This window comes from Podarcis vaucheri (assembly GCF_965113315.1).
Source record: "Podarcis vaucheri genome assembly, chromosome: 3".
Taxonomy (NCBI): Eukaryota; Metazoa; Chordata; class Lepidosauria; order Squamata; family Lacertidae; genus Podarcis; species Podarcis vaucheri.
In genome coordinates, this window is record NC_138761.1 from 32509328 (window position 1) to 32535594 (window position 26267).

The following is a 26267-nucleotide window of genomic DNA, read 5'->3' on the forward strand; positions in this document are numbered from 1 at the left end:
GGATTGGTTTCAAAAATTTGAATACATGGGTTGAGGGGGAACAACATTTTAACTTCACTTTATCTACCATGCTTAGCTTCAGCATGAGGCTTCTTCTCCGATATCAATTCTAAAATTGTTGCTGTTCATTCACCCATGAATAAATGTGGTATTCCACATTAATTTCAGGGGCCATGTCCAGAATTTAAGTGCCCACTCTCGAAGTGAAAATCCCCAGTTCTCTTCTGGGATTTTTTAAAGCATTTTGCTAGATAAATGCTTGCATAATAATTCTTTATATCATTTGTTTATTCACAATAATTTTGTGGAAAGAGCAGAACCTAGTTTTACAGAACCTACAGAGCAAGCTATGGGGAACCTCTAGCCAATGGGCCAAATTACGCCCGCCATGGATCCTCATTTGTCAGGTGAGGCCATTTCCACCAAACTATGCTCACCTGCCCTGATGTTGTATTTGAAGCCAAGGAAGGAGGCAGCTGCAGGGAGCTTAAAGTGCCCTCCAGATTGTTCCTTGAATCCATTCATACCTACAGTTGGGCACCGCAGGCTTTTTGGAAGGCAAGATGTCAGCTCCAATCATCTGTCAACTCCAATCACACCTTCAAAAAGGGTTGCTTTTAGTGCTAATTGGCGCTGACAGCGAACATCTTTTGAAGTTGCCAACCATCATCATAATGACATCAAGTAACTGACAGGCTGGCAGCCTCACCCATCTGCTCGCAAGGTCAGCATACGGCCCACTGGCTAGAAGATGTTTCCCACCCCTGGCATAGAGCAGAATGCCCAATGCACATCTGAGCCTCTCTTGTGCCAATTAAGAGAGCCAATTTCAAAGTCAATATACATTCTAGCCAAGACGGATTCTACATTTACCTTAAAGATGTGGGGGAACCCACATTTGTGTCTTGTGTGAAGAACTCACAAGTCACCAGCTTTGCCAAAGCGCTACACCTCTGGACCTCCTACTATATTAGCTTTGTTAAGCTATAAAATAGCTTATAGACTCTTGAGAGTCCCATGGACTGCAAGAAGATCAAACGTATCCATTCTTAAGGAAATCAGCCCTGAGTGCTCACTGGAAGGACAGATCATGAAGCTGAGGCTCCAATACTTTGGCCACCTCATGAGAAGAGAAGACTCCCTGGAAAAGACCCTGATGCTGGGAAAGATGGAGGGCACAAGGAGAAGGGGACGACAGAGGACGAGATGGTTGGACAGTGTTCTCGAAGCTACCAGCATGAGTTTGACCAAACTGCGGGAGGCAGTGGAAGACAGGAGTGCCTGGCGTGCTCTGGTCCATGGGGTCACGAAGAGTCGGACACGACTAAACGACTAAACAACAAAGCTATAAAATATCAAGAAAGCATACAGGTGGACAAAAAAAAAGTGTTGAGCAGCCCTTTGGGGAGGTGGAGGCTGCCTTGGAGGCCGTTTCCACCTGTGGATCCTCAGAGAGGTTTTCTTTCTCACTACTCTGGGTACCATGTAAGGGCATGCCTTGACAGAGGCTAAGCCTTTTGGCACAAGCCAAAGAGCTCTTATAGACTGTGAAACAAAAGCCTGTAATTTCAGTCCAAGACCAGCTGGGAGAGGAGCAACTGATCTGAGGACAAATGTTTGCTGCTGTCACTGTAATAGTCTGCTTTTCATTTTACAGTAACATGAAAGCAACTAATATTAAAAACAAAGCTGCACAATGCAAATCATTATATTAACTCATGTGATCCCTTAATTAAAAGTTCAATTAATCCTGGTGCTAAAAGAAACTAGAGAGACACTTATCTAAATGCCTGGCAGGTTACAATTGGCACGTTTCGCTTACCTGAGCCGCACCACACTTCAGCCAGGTGGCATTCAGTCTCACCAGGCTCTTTACACAAATCCACTACATCTCTGCAGGTCGTTTCTGGGGTGATTGGCACTTCAGTGAAATGTTGCTCGTTGTTACTGAGGTACACAGTAAGAAACATCTGGAAGAGAGCAGATCAGAGTCCCATAAATCCTAAATGTATTTTATCTCTGGTTCTCACTGACGGAAGTTTCTAGAAGCAGAAACCTCAATGTTAGCTCTTTAGTTTTCTTCTATGTGACAACCTGACTGGAATGGGGCCCAAATATACTGCTTCAATTATTTCTCTATATAAAGCAACACTGTATAGCAATTGGCTACAGAGGATAAAGACATACAGTGGTACCTCGGGTTACGAACTTAATTCATTCTGGAGGTCCGTTCTTAACCTAAAACTGTTCTTAACCTGAGGTACCACTTTAGGTAACGGGGCCTCCCGCTGCCACTGCACCACCGTCGCACAATTTCTGTTCTCATCCTGAAGCAAAGTTCTTAACCCGAGGTACTATTTCTGGGTTAGCGGAGTCTGTAACCCAAAGCGTCTGTAACCTGAAGCATCTGTAACCCGAGGTACCACTGTGGTGGTTTGCATGCTTCATCCAAAAATTTATACACACACAGAGAGAGAGAGTAGTACCTTGGGTTAAGAGCACGATTTTGGTTCTCCTCCTGAAGCAAAGTTCTTAACCTGAAGCACTATTTCTGGGTTAGCGGAGGCTGTAACCTGAAGTGTATGTAACCTGAAGCATATGTAACCCAAGGTACCACTGTACACACACACACACACACACACACACACACACACACACACCGTCCTTCTGGCTCGGTTTCCCCAGCCACTCTGGGCGGCTCCCAACCGAATATTAAAAACAAAATACAGCATAAAGGATCATGCTCTTGTATGTAAAAGTACAAACAGCTTGAAAGGCGCCAACTCCTGAAAAAAAATTCCTTACAGCTCAGATGAATGCAGCTTTGGATAAGGCACAGAGCCATTTCCTAGAACATACTTGCTTAATTTATAAATATATATATTATTTGTATGACCCAACTCAGCCAAAAGAAACATCACACAACTCCAGAGATTAAGTTCAAATAACCAGATAAAAACTTGTTGCTATTTAATGTAATACATTTAAACAGGTGGTATCTTGCTATATGAATCCCCAACCACCTAGTGCTATATACAAAACTGTTTGCAATCCCCTAAAGAGGTGCTAAGCATCTGGATTTCACCATCACACTGGCAGTTATCACTCCAAAATTAACAAGCTTACAAAAGGAACAAAATCCATGTTAATTAGAAAGTCACTCTGGAAGCACAGAATATTATGTGTTGAAAGAGCCAATGTTATCTAGCCCCACCTCTGCCGGAAATCTGTAACCATGAATCTTAAAATAATGTCATAACCTTCTTCACTTTGTTTCAAAATAATTCATTTTCTAAGTCATTTTTATATACTACATTGCAATTTAAGTAGTGGTCATTAGATTAACTCTGAAATCTATTTGAGCTAACCATTCTCTTAATTTAGGCATTGAAGGTTAAGTTGTGGTACCCTAGCTCTGTTTTAAGAAATGGCAAAGTGATCCCTGAATAAATTCATTAACTCTGCAGCTGGCCGCTTCTTCAGGTTAAATGGTATGTCCAGTATTCACTAAAGGTGCTTTCAGCCGTAGTTTAGGCTAGGCAAATTGCAGGCAACTAAGATCTAACTGATGACTAAATAATTAATCCGTTTATTTGCTTCCTGGAGCTACCTTGAACTTTGATATCTGCAATAGCTGCCAAACTTAAGGTTTCTAGCAGCAAAATATCTTCAACAGGAGTTACTATCATCCCACTAATTAATATTTCATTTATAGGTCTATCAGCAAAAATGTTTAAGAGACATAAAATCAAAGCCAGAGTTCCAAGCCAGACGCTCGATTCCAACACACACTTCAAATTATGTGACAGCACACTGAGTTACGCAGATTAGGTACATGAGAACACGCATTTCCCTGTCATTTAAAGATAACTTTTAAAACTTGTTAACATTCAGGTTTGGTTAGACATCACATCAAACTACGGCTTGTGACTGGGTAGCATACAGGAATTAGAAACCACCGTGTGTGCTACATATGGGTTGACATGATGTGTGACTTGACAAACTATAAGCATGGTGGCCATTGTTCTGCCTCCAAAGACCAGCACACTGAATGGAGCGATGACCAGACACACAGCTCTAAACCACAGGTGTCTGTTTAAATATTTACACATTCAATCCAAGGTTTAGCATGTTGTCTGAACTGAGCTGCTAAATCAAAACAAGACCTCATCTCTCATAACACATTTTAAAGCAATAACTTTATATTTACGCACCACTTTTTCTTAAGACATCAAAGTGTTTCCCATATCTTAATAATACTTTCAACAGCTCTGTAAGGTGAGGCAGTATTGTCACCCCATAGCAGATGGCGTGGAAGGAGCTCAAGATTAGCTTAAGGCTATCAAGTGAGTTCCCAACTCAGCTGATGTTATACTAGTAGCTCTGAGCTCATAGTAGTTACGAGCATCCAAATTCCTAATATATCTTGATACAGATATACAATATATAATTTTAACCACCATACCACATCAATGCTGCTACCTAGATCTAGAGTTCTTAGTTGCAGACACTTCAAACAGAAGGCACGAAATCCTCCTTCACGTTACATCGCCAAAAACAAACTTTGACTCAATGCACCTTGTCATTTTTCATATACAATTATGTTTTCAGTATGTGAAGCTGTGTGCCATCAAAGCATATAAAGATGCTAAAATTGTACTAGAAAGTACTGATAAAATTCACCAAGAGCTGCATTACTAGTTGACCATGATTCTAGAAAAGAAAAATCGGCTAACCATTGGGGATGTAGGTTCCTTCCAATGCATCGAAGGAGGCTGATGATTCTTGCTGAACAGAGAACCTACCAGTGTCAGAAAGGGAAACAACTGGGGGGCTTTTTTGTGGGGGGAGGGGGGAGAATGAGTTTGTATCTTTGAAAATTAGTATGTGGATGGGATATCATTCCTGTGTAACTTGCATGGATGCAAGTTACACCTTCTCTTGCTCTCACATCATCTGTTACCCAATTGTAATTCAAAAACTTTCCTACACCTTCCTTCATCAAACACCTGCCTGCTCACATGCCAATTATATACCTTGAACATCTCTACATCATATTACTCGCTGTAGGGCAGAGCTCCAACACACCCTGCAGCCGGAAGAAGAAGGTGAAACAGGAAAAACGAGTGGGGATTTGAAGCGGTAAGTTATAATGAGAGACAGCCTGCATTAAGTGTATTTCTTCTTTGAACTATTCAGTGCTAAAGCTATGCTAAGGGTTCTTTGAAATGCCAGGTTCCCCAGCACTGTTGCCAGATTGCTTACTGTAAATATAGCTTTACTACACAAATCCTTTTGGTAGAAAGTAATGTTTAACCTTCTCACATATGAGGAGTACTTTAAAAAAAACTGTCACCTTTTTCAATTCTGTGTGCCATATTTCTATTTCTAACTACTGATATGCCCTAAAAAAAAAAATCAACTTAATTTCAAAATCCTTTCTACAATTTTCTAGATGTTCACAAGAAACAGATTAGCTGTAGCTCCTCGTGTCAGGGATATGAATACAAAATGGTAAGAAGGAAACTGTATTCACCCTGGTAATCACAAACATGTTTGTTGTTAGCCATTGCAGATTTTATTTCATCCTTCCTCCAAGGAGCTCTGGAGGCATAATGGGTTCTCTCCATCCTCACAAGCAGTCTGGTGTGGTGGGTTGGGTTGAGAGTTGGTGACTGAGCCAAAGTCACCAAGTAGGGATTTGAACTCAGGTCTCTCCAACCTTGTTCAACAACACTCATGTGTAGACTCCCCTTTTAGTCAGCGGCACACACGCAAAATACGGGCAATCTTCAAGTCTTCTATCTTATTCAATTATGTTAATCACTTAGAATTTGATTTATATGCTTATTTATATCAAGTTTTCAAAACCATTTGAGTCACCTTGTTTCGGGCTTGAAGATCTACAACTCACAAAAATGTCAAGTTAACTCCAAACTATGCAGGAAAGGAGGACAGACCTGTCTTATCCCATTTCTTCTAAATGAGAACAAAAACAAAAAGACTTTAACGTGCTATGGTCAGGCAAAGAAGGGCTTAACTTGGATTTAAAAAATACATAAATGCAGATGGAAGATGAAAACGCTTCTTTCACCTTACGCCTTAAACAAAGAGTGCATATGTCAGAGCTGCTACCAGGTCCCAGCTCACATAGGACCACGCCACACAGCGTCCACTTTAAAAGAGTCTTTATTGAGTTACAGGTTTCATTTCCGAACTGCAGCGTGCAGCTCTACACCTTCTGCTCTAGGTCGGCGAAGACCCGTCTGAGTCCCCGCCTCTTGCACACCAGCTTAATACCCTAGCCTTGCTCCACCTCCTTCGCCTCTCCCTACGTCTCTGGGTCCTTCTGCCCCCCTGGGCCTCCTCCCTTCTACTCTCCTCTGACGCTGACCCCCCTGATCCTTCTGCCTCCTTGCGGCGGGCTTTAGGACCTGGCTCACTCTCCGGGCTGCTTACTGCTCCAGCTTCCGCTGCATTTGAACTTGGCGCGCGCGCCCAACTCTCTACTTTCCTCTTAACCGTTGCCTCGCTCTCTGAGGAGGGCGTGACCACCCCTGACTCGTGCCCTCCCTCCTGCTGACAGCCTCCGGAACCCGATGCCTGGCTACCTTCCTCCCTGCTGCTCTCAGTCTTGAGCGTGGGTCCCGACTTCCAGCTGCTGCCGCCCTCAGTTATGAGCGTGGGTCCCGACTTCCAGCTGCTGCTCTCTGAATCTCCTCTGTTCCCTTCCTCCTGGGGTGTCCCCCCGGATCCCCCCCTTGCTCTGCTCACTGGGGCTCCCTTTTGGGAGTCCTCTGACTCACTGCTTAGGCTTGGAGATCTCGGGTCGTCATCATCACTCATTCTCCCTTCGGCTTCCTCCCCCTCGCTCTCTGTTTCCACCCTTCTCTGCGTCTCTGCTTCTGAACCCCTGACATCCATCCCCCCCTCGAAGCCCCCCCTTCCCCCCTCCCCGCTGTCAGGTGTGGGTGCTGGGCGCTCCATCATCATGGGAGGGAATGCTGGATACAGGTCGCTCCCCGTGGGTGGCCGCCAACTGAAGACCTCCGAGTCTTCCCCCTCGCGGTCGTCGACGTTGACTTGTTGCTCTTCCATCTCTGTACCGCCGTGCTCGAACCCGAGGTCCTCCCCGAACACGTCCATGTCAGTCTCTGCGTCGGTCGCTCGACCTGGCATCTCCAGCCACTTCCTGCGCCATCGCTCCTCTGGTCGATCGTCCCACCAATACGAGTTGCCTGATGCCGAACCTGCCGGTGAACCTTCTGGGGAACGGGTGCTCCGTGCGGGTTCCCCTTCTGAGTCGAATCCATGGAACGTGCTGGAAGAAAGTGTGGGTGTGAACAACCAGTCGTCGAAGAAGCTCGCTGGCATGGGTTTGTGTGGGAAGAGGGCATGAAACTCGTCCTTGAGCAGGGGTTCCTCCAAAGCGTAGTCTGGTACCCAGCTATTGGCGCTGGCCCGGGTGCCCTCTCTGGCTAAGAGGTATTCGACTCCCTCTTCCCCCCATCTGGAGTCCAAAATCTCCGTGACCTCGTTGATGTGGTCCTGGTGCTTCACCTCCCGCGTCTCCGTCCGTTCCCGGAGCGGACTTGGCGCCGTCCCTGGCTCCTGGAACCTGTGAGGTGCCTTGTAGGGAGTGAGCACCGACCTGTGGAACACCGGATGCATTCTGGAACCCTCCGGCAGCGCCAGTCGGAAGGCTACCGGGTTGATCTGCGCTTCGACTTGGTACGGACCGATCTGCTTGTGCCCCAACTTCTTCTTGGCAAGCGACCTGGTCGGCACTGCGTGGGCTGCCAACCAGACCCAGTCTCCCACTTGGATCACTTCGCCAACCCGCCTGTGCTTGTCAGCTTGCACCTTGTAGGCGTGCTTAGCTAGCTCCAGCTGCCGTCTGAGTTGATCGTGGACCGCCTGCAGCTCTGACGCGAACGCGTCCGCCGTCTGTGGTTCTCCTTCCCCCACTCTCTCCAGTCCCGGGAAGGTTCTGGGATTCCTCCCATTGTTGGCAAAGAACGGCGTCACTCCTGTGGACACGTGCTTCGTGTTGTTGTAAGCGAACTCGGCTAGCGGCAGGTAATCCACCCACGTCGCAGGCTGTTGATTGGCATAGCATCTCAGGTACTGCTGCATGATGGCATTGACCCTCTCTGCTTGCCCGTTGGTCTGCGGGTGTCTTGCTGATGCCAGATTGACCTTGACATTTAGAAAACCCATCAGCTTCTGCCAGAAAGACGAGATGAACTGGCGTCCGCGGTCGGACAGGATAGACCGTGGCAGGCCATGCACTTTGAACACGTGATCTATGAACAGTTTGGCGGTTTGTTCCGCCGTGGCCACCTTCGCACACGGAATGAAATGTGCCATCTTGGTGAACAAGTCCACCACCACTAGCACAGCTGTCTTGCCTCTCGAGTTGGGTAAATCCGTCACAAAGTCCAGGGCCACCCTCTCCCACGGTTCAAACGGTGTTTGCAGCGGTTCTAACAGTCCCGCCGGTGGTCTGTGTACCGGCTTGGCCCTCTGGCAGGTGTCGCACCTCGCGACGTAGTCCGCGACCTCTCCTCTCAGCCTGGGCCACCAGAAGTCTCTCGCGACTAATTCCATCGTTTTCTCTGTGCCAAAGTGACCGGCCGTGGGTGCGTCGTGCAACTGTTGCAGTACCTTGGCGCGAAGGTCGTCTCCTGGTACATAGACAGCCCCTTTGCGTAGGAGCAAGCCGTCCCGCACCTGGAACTCGTCCGTGGTAGCCGTGCCTCTGAGCAGTTCCGCCATCTTGTCTTGCGCGAATGAGTCGTCCCGCAATGCACGTCGCACCGCATCCAGGTCTACTGTAGCTGAGGCACACGCCCACGCCGTCGGTGCGAAGATGTGCATGGCCGCCGCTGGCGTCACCTCTTCTAGGTATTGCGGTTTTCGGGACAGTGCATCCGCCATGATGTTGGTGTCGCCTGGGACGTACTCTATTCGGAAATTGAAGTCAGCAAAGAACTCCGCCCAACGTATCTGCCTCTGGTTCAGGAACTGAGCCGTGCGCCAGTGCTCCAGATTCTTGTGGTCCGTGCAGACCTGCACCGTGTGCTTGGCGCCGATTAGGAAGTGCCTCCACGCCTTGAAAGCTGCATGAATGGCCAGCAACTCCCTGTCCCAGATGGTGTAGTTCTGCTCCGACTTGCTGAGCTTTCTGGAGTAGAACGCTCCCGGCCGCCACACCCCCTGCGGGTCTCGCTGCAGCAGGACAGCTCCCACGGCTCTGTCTGACGCGTCTGTCTCTACCCTCAACGGTTTACTGGGGTCGATATGCAGCAGTTGCTTCTCCGATGCGAAGAGATGCTTGAGCGCTTGAAAGGACTGTTCCGCCTGCTCCGTCCAGATGAATTTCTTTTTTTTGGAGCTGAGCGTGTCCGTAATTGCTGCCGTCTGCATCGCGAACCCCTTGATAAACTTGCGATAGAAGTTGGCGAAGCCGACAAACCGCTGGACCTCCTTCCGGTTGCGCGGGCTTTTCCAATCCAATACCGCACGAACCTTGGTGCTGTCCATGGCTATCCCCTTGTCCGACAACTTGTATCCCAGGAAATCCACCTCCGTCGTGTCGAACTGGCACTTCTCCAGCTTGGCGTACAGTCTATGTTGTTGCAACCTGCTGAGCACCTCCCTCACGTCTCGGTCGTGAGCTTGCTGCGAGTCAGAGAAAATCAGGATGTCATCCAGGAAGCAGACGCATGTCTTGTAGAGGAGTCCCTCCAACACGTGATGCATAAAAGCTTGAAAACAGTGAGAGCCATTTTGTAATCCAAAGGGCATAACTCTGTATTCGTAGGTGCCCAGCGGTGTGAACATGGCCGTCTTCCACTCATCGCCCTCCCGCATGCGGATGAGATTGTACGCCCCTCGCAGGTCCAACTTGGTGAACACGCGTCCCTTGCGCACCGTCGCGAGGAGGTCGTCAATCCTGGGCATGGGGTAATCAGACGGTTTGGTCATCTGGTTCAAAAGGCGGTAGTCCACAACTAGTCTTTTTTGGGGCGTGTCTTTCTTTTTCACGAAGAAAACGGGACTGCCCCCCACTGCCTTGGACTCTCTGATGAAGCCACGCTCCAGATTATGCTCGATGAACTGTTTGAGTTCCTGCATTTCATCTTCAGACATGGAGTATAGCCGCCCCTTCGGCAGCGTCGCCCCCGGTAGGAGGTCAATCTTGCAGTCATATGGCCGGTGAGGGGGTAGCTTGTCCGCCTCCTTCTCGCAGAAGACCTCCAAAAAGCTCGCGTATTTGTGGGGGACCGCTTGCAACGTTCCCAACTGCAGTTGTGATTCCTCCTCCTCTCCCTCCCGTCGGGGCAGGATGCAGTGTTCTGCGCAATAAGAGGAGCCGAAGATCAGTTGTCTCTGGTACCAAGCCAGTGTCGGACTGTGCCTGTCCAGCCAACTCATGCCCAACACAATGGGCGTGTCCGACAGTTGGGTGACATTAAAACTGATGACTTCCCTGTGGTTGCCAAGGCGCATCACCATCGGTGGCGTCTGCTTCACCACCTGCCCCCCTAGCAACTCTCTGCCATCCACTGTGACGACTTGCAGGGGCAGAGTGGCAGGCAATAGCTGTATAGCGTGCTGCTCCACAAAACTCTGCGCTATAAAGTCTGCGTTGCTTCCAGAATCCACAGAAAGCGGCACTTCGATAGTGACGCCGTCGGGTAGCTGGAGAGATGCTGTGAGCTGCACTACTGGTTTGGGTGGGAGGGGATCCGTGGGTTGCAAGATTGCTGGGGACTGCTTCACAGATGCGTCTGGCTGGGCCCCAGTGCCTCCGTCTCCAGCCAGACATTGTCGTTTCCCTGCTGTGGTTCTCCTTGCTGCGTTGCTGCAGTCACCATTGCTGAGGCTGCAGTGTGCTTGTGGAGCCTCCGGGGACACTCCTTCGCCAAATGGCCTGGATCCTCGCAGATGTAACACTTCCTGTTCCCTCTAGGAGGCTTCGCTTTCACTGCTGCCGGTGCTAGGGCTCTGGCTGCTGACTGAGCCCTTGCACCTCCAACCTCCATCGGTTCCCCTCCCCCTCCTGGCGGAGGTGTGGATTGCGCACGCGCTGCTTCCCTCGGAACGAAAGAGAAACTTCTCGCTGCTTCGCGCCCTCCACGTCCTTCATCTCTGCACCATGGACGTTCTTCCAGCCTCACCCCCACAGTCAGCGCCCTTTGGACCACCTCCTGCGTGCTTCGGGGCCTCTCCCCCCTTGCAATTTCATCCTTAACCGCTGAACTTAGACCCTCCCAGAAGAGGTCTCTGACAGGGGGCGAATCCCGATCCCATTCTAAAGCGCTGACCAGCGCAAAAAATCGGGCGTGATACTGCCGGACGCTCGCCCTCCCTTGTTTTAGTCCATGAATCTCCCGTCTGGCAAGATCCACATCAATAGTAGACAAAAAACACGCATCCATCGCTTTGATAAAGGCATCTGCATTCTGAAGCGCCGGATCTTTATCCCTCCACAAATTGCGCAGCCAGGCTTTGGCATCCCCATGCAAATGGGACAATATGAACCCCACCTTCTCTTCCTCATCTCTAAAGTCTTTTGCCAGCAGTTGCAGTGCGCACATTACGTCTGCTCTAAAATTAGGGTACTGTTGCAAAGTCCCATCGAAGTGAGCCACAAGCCCTCCTGCTCTCCGTGCCAATCCCACGCCCTCCGGTCTGGGTCCCGGTTGCCCTTGCTTAACAAGCATTTCAAACCTGGCGTGTAGGTCTCTGTAGGCGGCTGTAGTCTCCTCCTCCCGTTTCTTGGAAGCCAATACCTCTGAGGACAACTGGGTCACTGCCTCTTGCAGCGCGGAGATCCTCTGTTCTTCCGTCATCTTGCTAACCTTTGTGAGCTCGCTTACAGACACCCCTCTTCCTCCCCTAGCGGCTTCTGCTCCCGCTGCGAGGTTTCAGGTTTCTGAAGCTTTGAAGAGACGGGTCTTACTGTCAGAGCTGCTACCAGGTCCCAGCTCACATAGGACCACGCCACACAGCGTCCACTTTAAAAGAGTCTTTATTGAGTTACAGGTTTCATTTCCGAACTGCAGCGTGCAGCTCTACACCTTCTGCTCTAGGTCGGCGAAGACCCGTCTGAGTCCCCGCCTCTTGCACACCAGCTTAATACCCTAGCCTTGCTCCACCTCCTTCGCCTCTCCCTACGTCTCTGGGTCCTTCTGCCCCCCTGGGCCTCCTCCCTTCTACTCTCCTCTGACGCTGACCCCCCTGATCCTTCTGCCTCCTTGCGGCGGGCTTTAGGACCTGGCTCACTCTCCGGGCTGCTTACTGCTCCAGCTTCCGCTGCATTTGAACTTGGCGCGCGCGCCCAACTCTCTACTTTCCTCTTAACCGTTGCCTCGCTCTCTGAGGAGGGCGTGACCACCCCTGACTCGTGCCCTCCCTCCTGCTGACAGCCTCCGGAACCCGATGCCTGGCTACCTTCCTCCCTGCTGCTCTCAGTCTTGAGCGTGGGTCCCGACTTCCAGCTGCTGCCGCCCTCAGTTATGAGCGTGGGTCCCGACTTCCAGCTGCTGCTCTCTGAATCTCCTCTGTTCCCTTCCTCCTGGGGTGTCCCCCCGGATCCCCCCCTTGCTCTGCTCACTGGGGCTCCCTTTTGGGAGTCCTCTGACTCACTGCTTAGGCTTGGAGATCTCGGGTCGTCATCATCACTCATTCTCCCTTCGGCTTCCTCCCCCTCGCTCTCTGTTTCCACCCTTCTCTGCGTCTCTGCTTCTGAACCCCTGACAGCATAGAAAGTATCACCTTCAAAACTGAGAACCTGTTTTCCTTTTGCAGTGACACAGCTGTACGGTTTTTTTAAAAGGCCTAGAATTGAAGAATGTTAGTTCAGGGAATGCACCACAAAGGACATTTCTAAAGGGTACCGTCCCCTTCACAAATAGGACAAAAAAAATAGCCACAAGGCTTACTTCTCAAGTTCACAACATGTCAAGGATGGAGTATACATGAGGTAGCACAAGAGACATTTACATGTCCGTTTCCTATGCAAAAAAAAGCATCTGTATAGGTGACCTTTCGTGAAGCTGCTGTACTCAAAGCTCTAACAAAATGGTATATGTATCTTTCATTAATCTGAAATTCAGTGGTACAAAACTACACTTCTGATACATATGTTTAAGCCACCAATAACTGTTTTTTAACTGCAGTGTTTTTAAAGGCCCTGTAAAGATTACAGGATCTACGCAAAAAGAGCTAGCATCACATAAAGCCAGTCTAATGTACTTTATGACTATCAACATTCAATTCTATACAGCTGCTCTTCTCCATACAGCATAACTGCACACCTGCATTCCAGAATGACATAGGCAATAACCATTTTTTAGAAGCCATAAAGGGCTTCTTAATTCATATTTTCCAACGAGAACAGAAGTTATTTTAAGCTGAGTAGGAGGAAACAATAAAAACCTAGCAATTAAGCTGTTACAAAAATTATATAGACGCACTTCAACGGCAAAACAGTGCTGGAGTTTTTCCCAAACCAGAAATCCATTTAAAACTCTAGTTTCCAACTATTGTTCATTTCAACAGTTTACCATATCTCAGAAAGCAGAGGTGTAACATCTTCACAGGTAGACCACAAAGAAATCAACAACTAAAATGTTTCTTTCTTTGACTACAACTTTCTGAATGACAAAAGGCAGTCTGTACAACGGAAGGTTTTTAATCTAATACATAGCATTCCATACTAATATATAAATGCTGCTTTCAAATGAAACCAGAAGAACTGGGGGGGGGGGGCTAACTCTGCTGCAATTCAAGCAAAAATGCAATCACACACCTTTCAAGGCCAATTATTCAAGTATTCAACTGTTCAGTGTTAGCATGCCTGAATTTCTCTGTGCTTAAAGACCAAGTAACACTAAAACCAACCTACTAAAAATTATTTCACCCATTTAATACATTGCTATCTTGTATTATTTCATAGATAAACTTCTCACTGCACTAGGGGAAGACTCAAGAGTAATAGAAAAGTAGATTTACCTATATCTATCGGTGGTGGTCAGCACATGTTCCTGCCTTGTGAGTTACTGCAAATAATATTCAGTTTGTGCAGCTCTGGCATTTAGCCACAAATATGAGAACGGAAGTTATGATGCAAAGTAGGTGGAGTACAGTAGGAAATGCAGCATTATTCTGGGACTGAATAAGACGGGAGTGTTTTCCTCTTTATTTGTCCCATAAGAGAACCTAAAACGCTTGACCTTTTGCAACCCTGAGGCATCATGATCTCCATCGCTTGCATTATGAAAGGTGTCAAGTTTCTCTCTGACAGTAAGAAATAATTCTGAAACCCAGAAGAACACATGCACCCAAAATGCTTTGAGAAACTTTGTATTTTAAGAGTGGGAAACTGAGAGAAAAACTAAGCACAAATGGGCCTATGAGCATTTCTATCTTTGCCATGTTAAGACGCTCACAATCAGCCCCACTTATGAATAATCATCAGTTCCCATATATTGAGTCACAAACCATAAACCTCATCTCCGCAGAAATGTTTTCATACCGTTTTTAAAGTGAGACCACAAAACAGGAAAATGTGGTCACACCTCACACTCACAACTTCCAAGACAGAAAATTTCCTGAGAAATCTTTTCTACTTAGAAAACCTATCCCTGCTAACAAAGTTGCTATAGCAATGTGGATGTCTCCTCACCTGCAAGTTATTTCTGCTATTTCATGCAAGCTCTCAAAAGCTGTCAGCTGGGAAATACTTACCTGAATTAACCCTTGATGTTGCTGGCAACAACTTGCATCATCCCTGAGCACTCGCCACACTAGCTAAGGCTGATGCAAGTTGTAGTCCAACAACATCCAGAGGGCCACAGATTAGCCACCATTACTTTAGGGCTTTTGCAACACCGTCCAAACCCTATATCCTGGCCAGGTATCACCAGGCAACAGGGCCTCTATCTTAGCTGAACTGAGTTTGTTTTTTGGTCCTCATCCAACCAACTACTGACTCTAAACATCTATTCAAAACATCTTTTCCCTCATCTGGATTTGATGAAAAGGAGAAAGAGCCTTACTCCAAAAGATCTCCCCCAGAGGGTAATATAGTACAGCATTCCCCAAGCTGGTGCCCTCCAGACGTGGTTGGATTAGCTCTAGCAGAAATGGCCAATACGGCCATTAGTCAGTAATGGAATTTACAATCCAAAATGTCAGAAGGACACTAGGATGGAGAAAGATGATATAAATGTTAAACAATATTCAAGACAGACCCAAGAACATAAATGCATGGTGCCAAATAAGAGCTGCCCAGTACCACCTTCTGAAACATCAGGAGGAGTTTTGACTGGAGAGAACCCTCAACTTCAGAGAGTCTGTCCAACTGGATACCACCCAGCACAGGTTGTCCACCAAAGTTGTTTTGGTTCTAAAACTGGATCAGAAGCCAACTAAACTGAGTCCAAATACCAATTCATCCAGGAATGTCGGCACCCATCACCCATTCAATCACCTTGCAGTAGCCAAGTTTCTTTACTTACTATTTAATTTCTCTCCAGAACTTCATACTTCAGTCAATGTGGTGCTCTCCAGATATTTTGTTGGGCTCCTAAACCAATTCAGCCCCATCCAGCAAGGTAAGCAATGATGGGTGTTGAAGGTTAATAATATCTGAAGGGCACAATGTTGGCTATCCCTGTTTTGCCTTTTCAGGGACAACATTATCCTTATAATAGGAAGTCACACTGCCTAAAACTTGATAGATTTAATTAGACTGGTCACCAAAATTTGGACGGTATTGTTTATGCCTCATTTCATAGACCCACATCTCTCTCTCACACACAAACCAACTTCACAAAAGATTCAGTCCTTTTGATTGTATTCAGAGCAGACCATACTCACCTCTATATTTGATATGCTGTCAAAAATGCACACTGTCAGCATTCAAAAATCAATACTGTTTTCAAACAGAATGAAGTCAGCAAAAGCACCATTTCTGCAATAAAGATGTAGCTTTGCTAATGCACCAACATACGGAAGGAAATAAGATTGTCCCCTCTACTATGTTAGGTTTGCACAACTTGTTAAAGTTTAACCCTATCAAAATGACATCTCTGCAAAATAGAGTTGTGAATACAGCAACACCTTAAGCTTCCATTGTTTAGTTTCTCATTACTTACGTCAGAAGCAAAAGAAAACTTTGCTTAAAAATAAGTCCTATAGTTCCACTGTGATGCCACTCCCATCAGAGTTAGAAATGCTGTTATGTGAGGCCAGTGGGTGGCTGGACTCCAGCAAAATTGTATTCAGAGAGAGGCTCTGAGGGATGCTATTGTATGAAAAACTCAATTGTTGGAAGTAAACATGCGTACAATGCTATAAAAAGGAAATTCAACATCCTTCAACCAAGGGTCGGTTTCAATGTTAGTAGTACCAAATTACACTTTCAGATGGAGGCACTCAGTGCAGAAGCCATGATGTCTGTAAGCATAAGTAAGTGGGGTTCATTACATGAAGCCTCCATTTTTCCTAGGTGTTTGTGGCATGCCAAACCTCCACATGATGTGTTGATCACACAGCAAATATACTTCCATGTAGAGCACAAGTTTTCACATGATAGCTGAACTAGACCTTACATACTAGATGACATTCCATCCCAGCTACAATTCTTACAGACTTCTCTGTTGCTTGGTGATGAAAAGGGTGGTGCCACCTGAGGTTCGCAAGCAGAGGATACTGAAGAAATGGAAACTACCCTAATTTGATGCTCACCTTGCCACAGACTTCCTGACACCAGTAACCCTGCATCCACTTATTTCCAGGAGCAGGCCTGTAAACAGAGATTTGCACTGAAGACAAGAAAGCATGCTCATACTTTTATGCACACATTTGCAATCGTAGAAACTGAGCTGCATCCCAAGAGATGAGAAACAAAAAAGTTATCTTTGTAGAGAGAAACCAGAACAAATCTTTTCCAGACCATATAGCATTGATCTGTACTATTGTTTTAAGGGAATCCGTCTCTACTCAAACATTTAAGCAGAACCAACAACAGCACAACAAGTGTTATGACAAACACAGACGCTACACTACCTTTCTGACATCAAGGGCCTGTTTATATATACAATCCTCCTTGATCATTGCTAGGTAGGAAATTTAAATAAAGAATTGTGAACCCATGGGGTATCATAACTACACAGCTATATCCTGCTGCAAACTCCACACTCTGCAGTAGCAATTTCACAGACAAAACAACATAATAGCAGTCTCTTGAATAGCATGTACCCATGTAAAAATGAGGCTCCATGAGTGCTGCACATTAAAGGGGGGGGGGGAGAATTCAGCTCTACTGATGAGAGTCTGTACTGTAGTGGCAGTCACTTGCCAGGGAAGCTATTGTGCTTTAAATGCTGCTTTTAAGGTTGCTTTTATCTGCCACCTTACTGTTATCTTGGATTTTAATTTAATTTTTTATTGTTATTTTGTCTGACACACTGGAAGTTCAGCTCCAAGGTGACTTTACAATTTTTAAAATAAAATATTGGCATTTTTAAAAATTATTAATTTAACTTCTAACCCAACCTTCCTCCCAAAGAAGCTCAGAGGGGCAAACAAATGATCGCTAGCTCAGTAAAAAACATCAATTAAATGTACTTAATTGAACTTAATGTGGCAACTTCCATGCTGAAGGTCATTCAGAAAAGGAATGAAAATGAAATATCCACTATTGCAATGCCTTTGTATTATACTGCCTTTTGTATATATATCCATGCAGTGACCTTATTCAGAAAACTCTTATGTTAATCAGATTCTGAAGGAAGAGGAGAGGAAACCTGTACCTATAAAGCCTGCTTCTGAATTTGGTATCTACTCAGTTTAAGGTACCAAAATAAAATAATCTTCAAGTCTATTTCATGCTATTTTTCAATCAGAAAATAGTGTCCACTCACAGCTTTTAAAACACTGCAAGGTTATGCCTTTCCGAGAATATTCAGCATTAAAATTCTGAAGCTAGTGGCATTAAGAACATACGAGCCCTGTTACACTAACTAGACCAAAGAACCCTATAATCCACATCTGGTCAGTAGGCCCATACTGACCTAGAGGCAATATTAATATTACCTGATCTTTTTCCCAGAACATACTACAAATTTAAATTTTTTAAGGTCACCCACTCCCAAGCAGACTTCTCAAGAGAGGCAAGTAGATAGGGGAATGCTCTAGAGTAAGCAGGAAACTAAAAAACCAAAACTAAGAGCGATTTACTGTATTAAAAACCGAAGTCTGTTCAACACAATTGACTCAATGAAAAGCTGACAGCTCCAGAACCCATGCCTTAAAGCACAGATTCAAGACAACAGTAGCATTTAGCTTTGCACCTGCACAGAAAAAAGAACAATATGAAATTAGATGCTAGATAGCTACTTAGCTAGCAACCTTACACATACAGTGCATTAACACAGTACAGGAAACCTGTATCTAGTGATACAAATGCAGTACTCAGAAGCAATCAGAATCCTATGAAATCTTACACAATGATGCCTCAAAAAGGAGAAAAGAAACAGGTGGAGGAAGGAACCGTTCATACATAAGGCTGCAATCCTATACCTGCATAGGATTGTATTGTACACTTATTTTCCAGTTTCCCCAGCATGCTGATAAGCAACATACCCTATGATCCCCCACCTTCACAATTTCAGCAGTTTGGGATTTATACAACAGAAAAATGTGCATTTAGGATGTAGTCCAGAATCTAATTGCTTCCTCTCTCATATATTCACACACATATATATAGCCAATTTTATTATTATCATTTATTAAATTTATGATAGCATAAAAATATTTTTGCACTACAATATGGGGACCAAATCTATGCTCTACTGCCAGCATTGATGTCAAAACAGTTCTGTTCCTCCTAGGTTTCCCATCTGCTACTATGGCCATAAATAAGATTTTGGCACTTAAATTGTAAATATACTGGCAGGATCCCCAAAGAGCTATTCTAGACACAGGCAAAGGCTTGTGCTAGCCCAGTAGGGTTATTTTTTATTATTAGTTTTGAGTATACAAAACACAGCTTTAGATTCCCCACAATTTAAATAGCCATTTTTCAAGCACCATGTTGGGTCAGGGGTCCACCATTCAAAAAACAAATAAAAGCGCCCTTGGGTTGCCATTTACTAAGAAGCAAATCCCATTTATTTCAACTGAACTTACTTTCAAACACAAGAAAGAGTAGGGAACTGGATCTGGCCAAAAGACCAACACATTATCTCCCCCCAAGCAACTGGCCCAAATTTGACAGGTGGGCAGATTATCAATAATCCAGTTGCAGAAAGTAGTAACAAACGATGTCTTGCATCAACCATTACACAGAAGTCCAAACATCCAATTGAGCTTTCCCTCTCACCCCTACTCTCCACAGCTCCCACTAAAAGACCAATGAGAGTACCTGAGTGGGTCAAGTTCTTGCTGAAAGCAGCAGGGATTGCATTTGGCACCAAAATTAAACAGCATCAAATACAAACTGCAGTTGGAAAGGAAAAGTCTGAAGTCATGCAGTCCCAATTGTTCCTTTGCAGTCCTGCCTTACACGTGACCCTGTTTAAAGCTATCACCAAAGGTACTCTGTTTTCAGGTGTGATTTGATACACCTGATATCATAGACATCAGATGACTGATTGGTGTGCAACCTTGACCACTTTTTGATCTGACCCACCATAAAAAAATGGTTTCCTACCCCTAAGTTAAAAATATAGCTTATGTTGACTGTAGTTTAAGGTGAACATGAGCATGCTGGTACATGTTGAGAAGTCCACAATGGACTCCACTGCCCCTCCTGGTCACACTGTGAACAGCAAACAATAAACTTTGGGCTGTTATTCAAACCTGGGCTCATGATTTGTTTATGATACAAGAAGTCGAAATTATGGTTTTCTGCTTGCGATGCAGTGTGGCCCAAAGGGGAAGAGCCAAGTGTGCATGGTATCCAATTAGCATTTGAAGTGGCCACATGTCCTTTTTTAAAAAACCATGTGCCGCCACAGCACATGAAGAAGGGCCATAGTTCAGCGGTAGAGCATCCACTTTGAGGGTTCGATCCCCATCACCTCCAGTACGGCTCAGAGAAACCCAGGTTTGAAACCCTATAGAGCTGCTGTCACTCCATGTAGACAACAGTAAGCTAGTTGGACCAAAGGTCTGTAGGGCAGCTTCCCATGTGCCCTATATGCCTATGACTTTGTAACATGCAGCTCCCTTTAAATATACGCTTGCCTGCAGATATTGCAATTGTACGCGTCAATGCTATCATCTGCCTATGCTTAAATGTAATGTGAGTGATTACATAAAAATAGATAAAGGAAAACTTATTATGCAACTAGATGCTATGCTTCTAAAATAGCATTTTAGCCCCTCACTACTTCTATGCAGCAGTCACACTCCCACATATCTAAAGCATATGGAACGGTGAGTTATCACTTCTTGGAGCAGGACTGTTTGATTTCTACTGCCTGTCCTTTGCTGACCACTAGTTAGTTTAACACAGTATCAGCCTTGCCCTCTACAAAACAGAAGGATGCAGAGATAACTATAACAGATTAATGTTTCCTTACCAAGAAGTAGCAAGGGGATAATAATCATTTAAAAGGATCAGTGAAAATATATGAACCACAATTTCTACGAAAAAAGCAATTTCTGAAGTGTAGCTATATTAATAAAATCATCTCACCACTTGTGCTGAAAAGACTGCAATGGTATAGGTACAACATTTCACATGTGGTGGGTGTGTGAGCACATAAAACCCTTCTGGCAGAGGCTTTTTACAGAAACAAGCTATGTTACAGGTCAACATGTGGAATATACCCCAAGTTTGGGATTGTTAACCATTTTTAAATAAGGACAATCCAAACCTTTGTAATAAATAACTAATTACTTTGCTTTTAATAACAGCATTCCGATTACGGGGCAAAACTGGAAAGGATTGGGACACCTGTGCGTTTCTCATTAGAAACAGAATGTATGGTCAATTTATATATCAGAGAAAAAAATAGCAAAGAGATTACATGCATTGAATAATGCAAATGATGTAGACGATTTTGTTGAAATATGGCATCCTTTTATAAAATACTTTACGGATCACCCTGAAGAATGACAACCACCCAAATCATAGACTGAACTTTGGAAAACTTAACTAGACTGGATGAAGAAGGGGGATACATTTTGTTATGATTTTATTTTTTATAACTGTTGTCATATACTGGAAATCAACAAAACTGTATAAAAGAAAACCAGTGTGGTTTTCCCCATGCAAACCAAGACCAAATCTCTGCTTAGTCACAATGACCAGAGCCAGGAACTCTCTCTCGGGAATCTACCTCAAGAGGACGAAAACCACACAAACCTCTGAGCTGCTGGGAGGAAAACTGGGATATAAATATTGTTGCATACCATCCCAAATTGCTGAGCAGTGCAAGATTGCAGGGGTTCCAAGCGCTTTACCTAGGGTTCCCAGCATTAACAACCCAAAAGGGTCTTGCTTCTCCCAACAGGATCAGCCTTGGATTCAGACAAACATCAGGCATCAGGCTCTGCCTGCTGTTTGCTCACTCTATCTCCTAGCCAGGGTGGTGTTGTGGTTAAGGGCGATGGACTTGTAATCTGGTGAACCAGGTTCACTTCCCTGCTCCTCCACAGGCAGCTGCTGGGTGACCTTGGGCTAGTCACACTTCTCTCTGAAGTCTCTCAGCCTCACTCACCCCACAGTGTTCTTTGAGACTCCTTAAGGGGAGTGAAAGGCGGGATATCAAATCCAAAATCATCATCATCATCTTCTAGCTCACATTACTTCTAACTCTCTACTCTAAACTCTGGCTTCATTTGCTGGGGGAGCAACCCCAGCCCTTTGCCATCTGGCACAGAGTCCTCTGATCCTCTGTTCTCTTTATGGCCTATCACCCCGAGCAATCACCTCAACATAGCTTAGGCTGGTTTAATTAGCTTTTAACACTTGTTGGCCCAGGGATTAGAAGTGTCTAGCATTTCTCAAGCCTTAATCAAATTATGACACTTGTTGGGTCCAGGGATTGCAATGGTCTGGCACCCACAAACTCATAACGATATAAATGCATAAATGCAACGGGTTGAGGGAAACATCACCGGGCCATCAAAGCAGTTATAGTCGCTACACTTATGGGAACTGTACCAACTAACAAAAAAGAAATCACAGTAAGAAGAACAAAACAAAAGCAAAATATTATATGTCTGGAGATCCCTCCAATGATACCTAAGAAGTAACATTGTTATTACCTCTTTACCTCCATTCTCACCAATTAGTAAAAGGGATTAGAACTGTTACTCTATAAATAACATTTGCAGCATTTGCAAGTCACTGTAGCTGGCTTATTATGAACATGGAGATGTCACCCACTTTGTTCTTCCCCTACAGCAAGCAGGAGCAACAAATGATGATTCCTGGCTTAGTGTTACAGTCTGAACCAGGGTTCATGGTTTGTTTTGCTCTAAACAGACCAAGATGGGATGTCAAGGTTTGTTATTGGCTTACCGATCAATATGTTAGTGAAACAAAGGAATCTCTAATTCAAATGTAAGCCAGGATTTGTGGTTTGTTATTCCTGCTACAGGAGAAGCAAAGAAGGAATCATTTCTTCATTCATGATAAACTATTAACTCTGCCTTGCATAACATGTGAACTAGGCCAATAACTGAAAATGGGGAAAATTTACACTTGCACCTGTCTTCATTTATTCTGGTTGTGTGAACAGGAGAGTGTTTATATAGGCTAATATAGTAAATTACTGGGGACAAGTTCTATTAGAAATAAGTTTAGTTAGTAAAGGTGCTCCTAGGCAAGTTCCATTTTTCCCAATTACTATGTTAGTTAATTGCAGCAATTTTTTTTTTTGGGGGGGGGGATCTTCCTGACACTGCACATGGTATACTGAAAGCAACCCAGTGATCTTCAAGGAACAAGGACTTTGCCAGACTATTAAAATAGGGTCTAGACTCTAGAAGGAATGACAAGGGGGTGATCTCTTGTCCACAGAATTTCAGGTAATGCTGCAGGGTCAGCAATAACTTTGCTGATACTTAGAACTGCCAATGTTTTAAAAATCAATATGAGCTACCTCTTAACCCACCGACACACACGAAACATTCTCAAAATGAGGCAGGCCTTAGAAGTTAGCCAGTGGTCACCAGTTGTGTCACTTTCCTCAGAATATTCAAGACAGGAATGGAAAAGCGTATCTTCCCAGCAACAAACCTAGCTGAGTGCTATGAAAATTCAATTCCCTCCCCCACAGAAAACTTCCTATTTACAGCTAACACATACCTTGTGTAATGAAACAATAGTGATTATCTATGAACAGTTGATAAATAAACAAAGCATTGTTGCTTTGAAATGATTAACAGGATTTATATACAGCTTAATCATCAAAACCTGTAAGTGGTTTACATAAAATATATTTGACAAATACCAAGAAAACATGGGAGATACATATGTGTACGCACTTTCCATCTGCTGCAGAAATATCCAACCCTACTTCCACAGCTCTAACATAATTTCAAAGTGGCCAACTAACACAACACGTGGCAACTAAATTTTTGCTTTTTTGAGCTGTGCAGAAGGCTATGCAGTGCTATTATTTTCTCCTACCTCAGTTGTGCCTTAAGACACATCAGACACAAGACACATTAAGATTTTTTTAATGCAGGAAGCACTTCAGTGTTACCCACAAAATCTTACATGAATGCGATTTGCTTTGTACCTATGGATTGTGGACCTGTATGTATCCTTATCTTATGTACGTACAATTACCAAAGTACATGATACTCAGGTTTCATGTATTTCTCCACCAACAGCATTTTTCATATACAATGTCATAAAGCACAAAGTAGTCCTAAATGATTCTTAGGAACTGTCATCTTCCCAATATTCTGAAATGTTTTTTTGAATTAGTCATTTTATTTTATAAGAAATATAAAACCAGTAAAAGAAACATAAGCAACCCTTGAGAAAGTATCATTTTTGAATATATGATGGGATTTACCTGAGAAATCAATAAACCATCTGACTTTATTGATGCACAATTTCTACAAAAAGAATGAAGAAGCTTCTGACTGAAATAGTTGCTTAGTTCTTGTTATACTGGAGAGCAGAAAGCCTTTTAATTTAATTACTTCCCTGAACTATCTAACCCCAACCCTTACTTTAAATAGGCAGACTTTTTTTGGTTCCTGCTTTCTTCCATTCAATAAATCGGGGTTTCCTACCAAACACACCTCGAACGTGGTACATACATACAATCAACCAGCTGGCCGTAGTGCTTTTGAACTACTAACCCAATAGCCCTTTTACCTGCACAACTTGTGCTTATAATCCTCCATTTCCTTGGAGTTGAACTGACCACAGGGAGAAGCAGGAACTACTGGGTATTAGTTAAGTCTGCGTCTTTCTAATAAGGAAGCAATCGAAACTGGTCAGGGTTTCTGGAAGGGGAAACGTTACACGAATTTGGCAGACAAGAGGGGGAGAAAAAAGTGTAGCGCATGAGCTTCTCTTTCTTTCTTTCTTTCTTTCTTTCTTTCTTTCTTTCTTTCTCTCTCTCTCTCTCTCTCTCTCTTCCCTCCCCCCCTCCACTAAGGCACTGGGAGGGCAGCTCTCCATTTTCTCGACGCGTTTCGCCGCGAGGAGCAGGAACAGCAGCTCCATTTGCTGATCCTCCCGCGTCTCTCCCGAGTCCGGACTGAGCTGCCCCATCTTAGATCGATCCCTCGAGAGCAGCTGGCCAGATCCTTCCCTCCCTCCCCGCCACATACCCAGTTTGGATGGGGGGGGGACGGAGCGCTAAAGATCCCGCCGCCGCGTGTAACTTTTTAATATTCCCCATCCTAAGCCGCGTTTCCCAACTTTTCCTCCATTGGAAGTTGGACCGGGAAGCGGCGGCGGCGGCGGCAATCTCCGCCTGCGTTGCACCAGAGAAAAGACCAGATCTCCGGACGCAGGCAGAGGCCAAGGCACCAACCAGCCCGACCCCCCCTCCCCCCGGGATCTAGCGACCTCGCCCCACCGGAGGAAAGTCTTCCCCCCTCCCCGCCCTGCGCCCCTTCTCTTGCAAGCTCGCGCACTTACCGGCATCATTTTGGCCCCGAACCGCATTGAGGCGATGGGTGAAGCTTCCTCCCCCTCGGGGACCGAGGAGGAGACCAATGGCTGGGGCCTGGGGAGGCGGAGCGGCCTGCCCTTGTTTGCCTAGGGACCTGTTGCGAGAGGCAGCCCGGCCCGCGCCCACCAGCGAGCTCCCTCCGGTTCCGCAACTCGCCAGGCCTGCGCTCCCTTTAGACCCGCGCCCTGAGCTTGGTCTCCCCGGAGCCCCGCTCCAGCCTCCCCTCGGACCAAGCGGCCGCCGCCCTCGAGCCCGCTCCGAAACTATCCCCCGCCGGCCCGGCAGGGAGGAGCAAGCGAGCCCCGGCCCCGCCCGAGTCCCACCCCCTAAGCAGGCTGGGCTCCCGAGAAGCCGAGAGCTCCGCGCGCCGCCGCCGCCGCCTCCCGCCTGCCCCAGACGCGAGCGAGGATGAGGGGAATTAGCGCCCGGGGTCAAGAGGAGAAGTTCCCGCCATTCTGGGGGAAGCGGCAGCACTTCCCGCCGCCTTTTCCTAGGGGTGTCTGCTGCCTCTTGAGCAATTGCAGCAGCAAGGTTCCTTTCACGCGCTCGGAACTTCTTCGTGGCCAGAAAACGCGCTGCAAAATGCCAAGGGAGAATTCCGCCCAGAGCATCTCGCCAACCACAAGTTGTGGCTGTGCGCTCACATTATTAGGGCATTCGTGGGTCGCGCAGATCCGATTTCACGTGAACGAGCCGTGATCCCCCGAAGGCAAATTGTGCATTTTCGGCCCCTCCCCTTGTTTTGCTTCGGGTTGTTTGCGCTTAATTTTTTGTAATTCTGCGCTCCTCCCCCGCTTTTAGGTATAATTTGAGTCGGAGCAGTGGTTCGCAATTGGTGGTCCACAGGGCCCAGGGGGTCTGTGTAACCCGCCCAGGGGGTCCGTGGCACATACCGATCAACTCTTGGGGTCATTGTTTTGGAGGAGCCATGCTCTCACGTGAGAACAAAGCGCCCCAAAACTGGTGCCAAAAAAAAAAACATTTTTGGGTGCAGTGCTCGCATAGGAGCAGGGCCCAGAAGATGCATGCACATCCCAGTTTTGTGCTGGAGGGTATGGTGGCGTGACCCTATTTGCATAACGAAAACTA

General features: G+C 45.8%; 1 protein-coding gene across 1 annotated transcript in view; it reads right to left on the reverse strand.

Annotated features, from left to right (window-relative positions):
• Positions 1-25448, reverse strand: part of TP53BP2 (tumor protein p53 binding protein 2) — a 57206-nt gene extending 31758 nt beyond the window's left edge. The window contains exons 1-2 of the mRNA XM_082217324.1: positions 25145-25448; positions 1823-1970 (exon numbers count right to left, since the gene is read on the reverse strand). Coding sequence (XP_082073450.1) covers positions 1823-1970; positions 25145-25171 — 175 coding nt within the window. The 5' untranslated portion in view covers positions 25172-25448. The remainder of the gene's footprint in view (positions 1-1822; positions 1971-25144) is intronic.
• Positions 25449-26267: the final 819 nt, after the last annotated feature.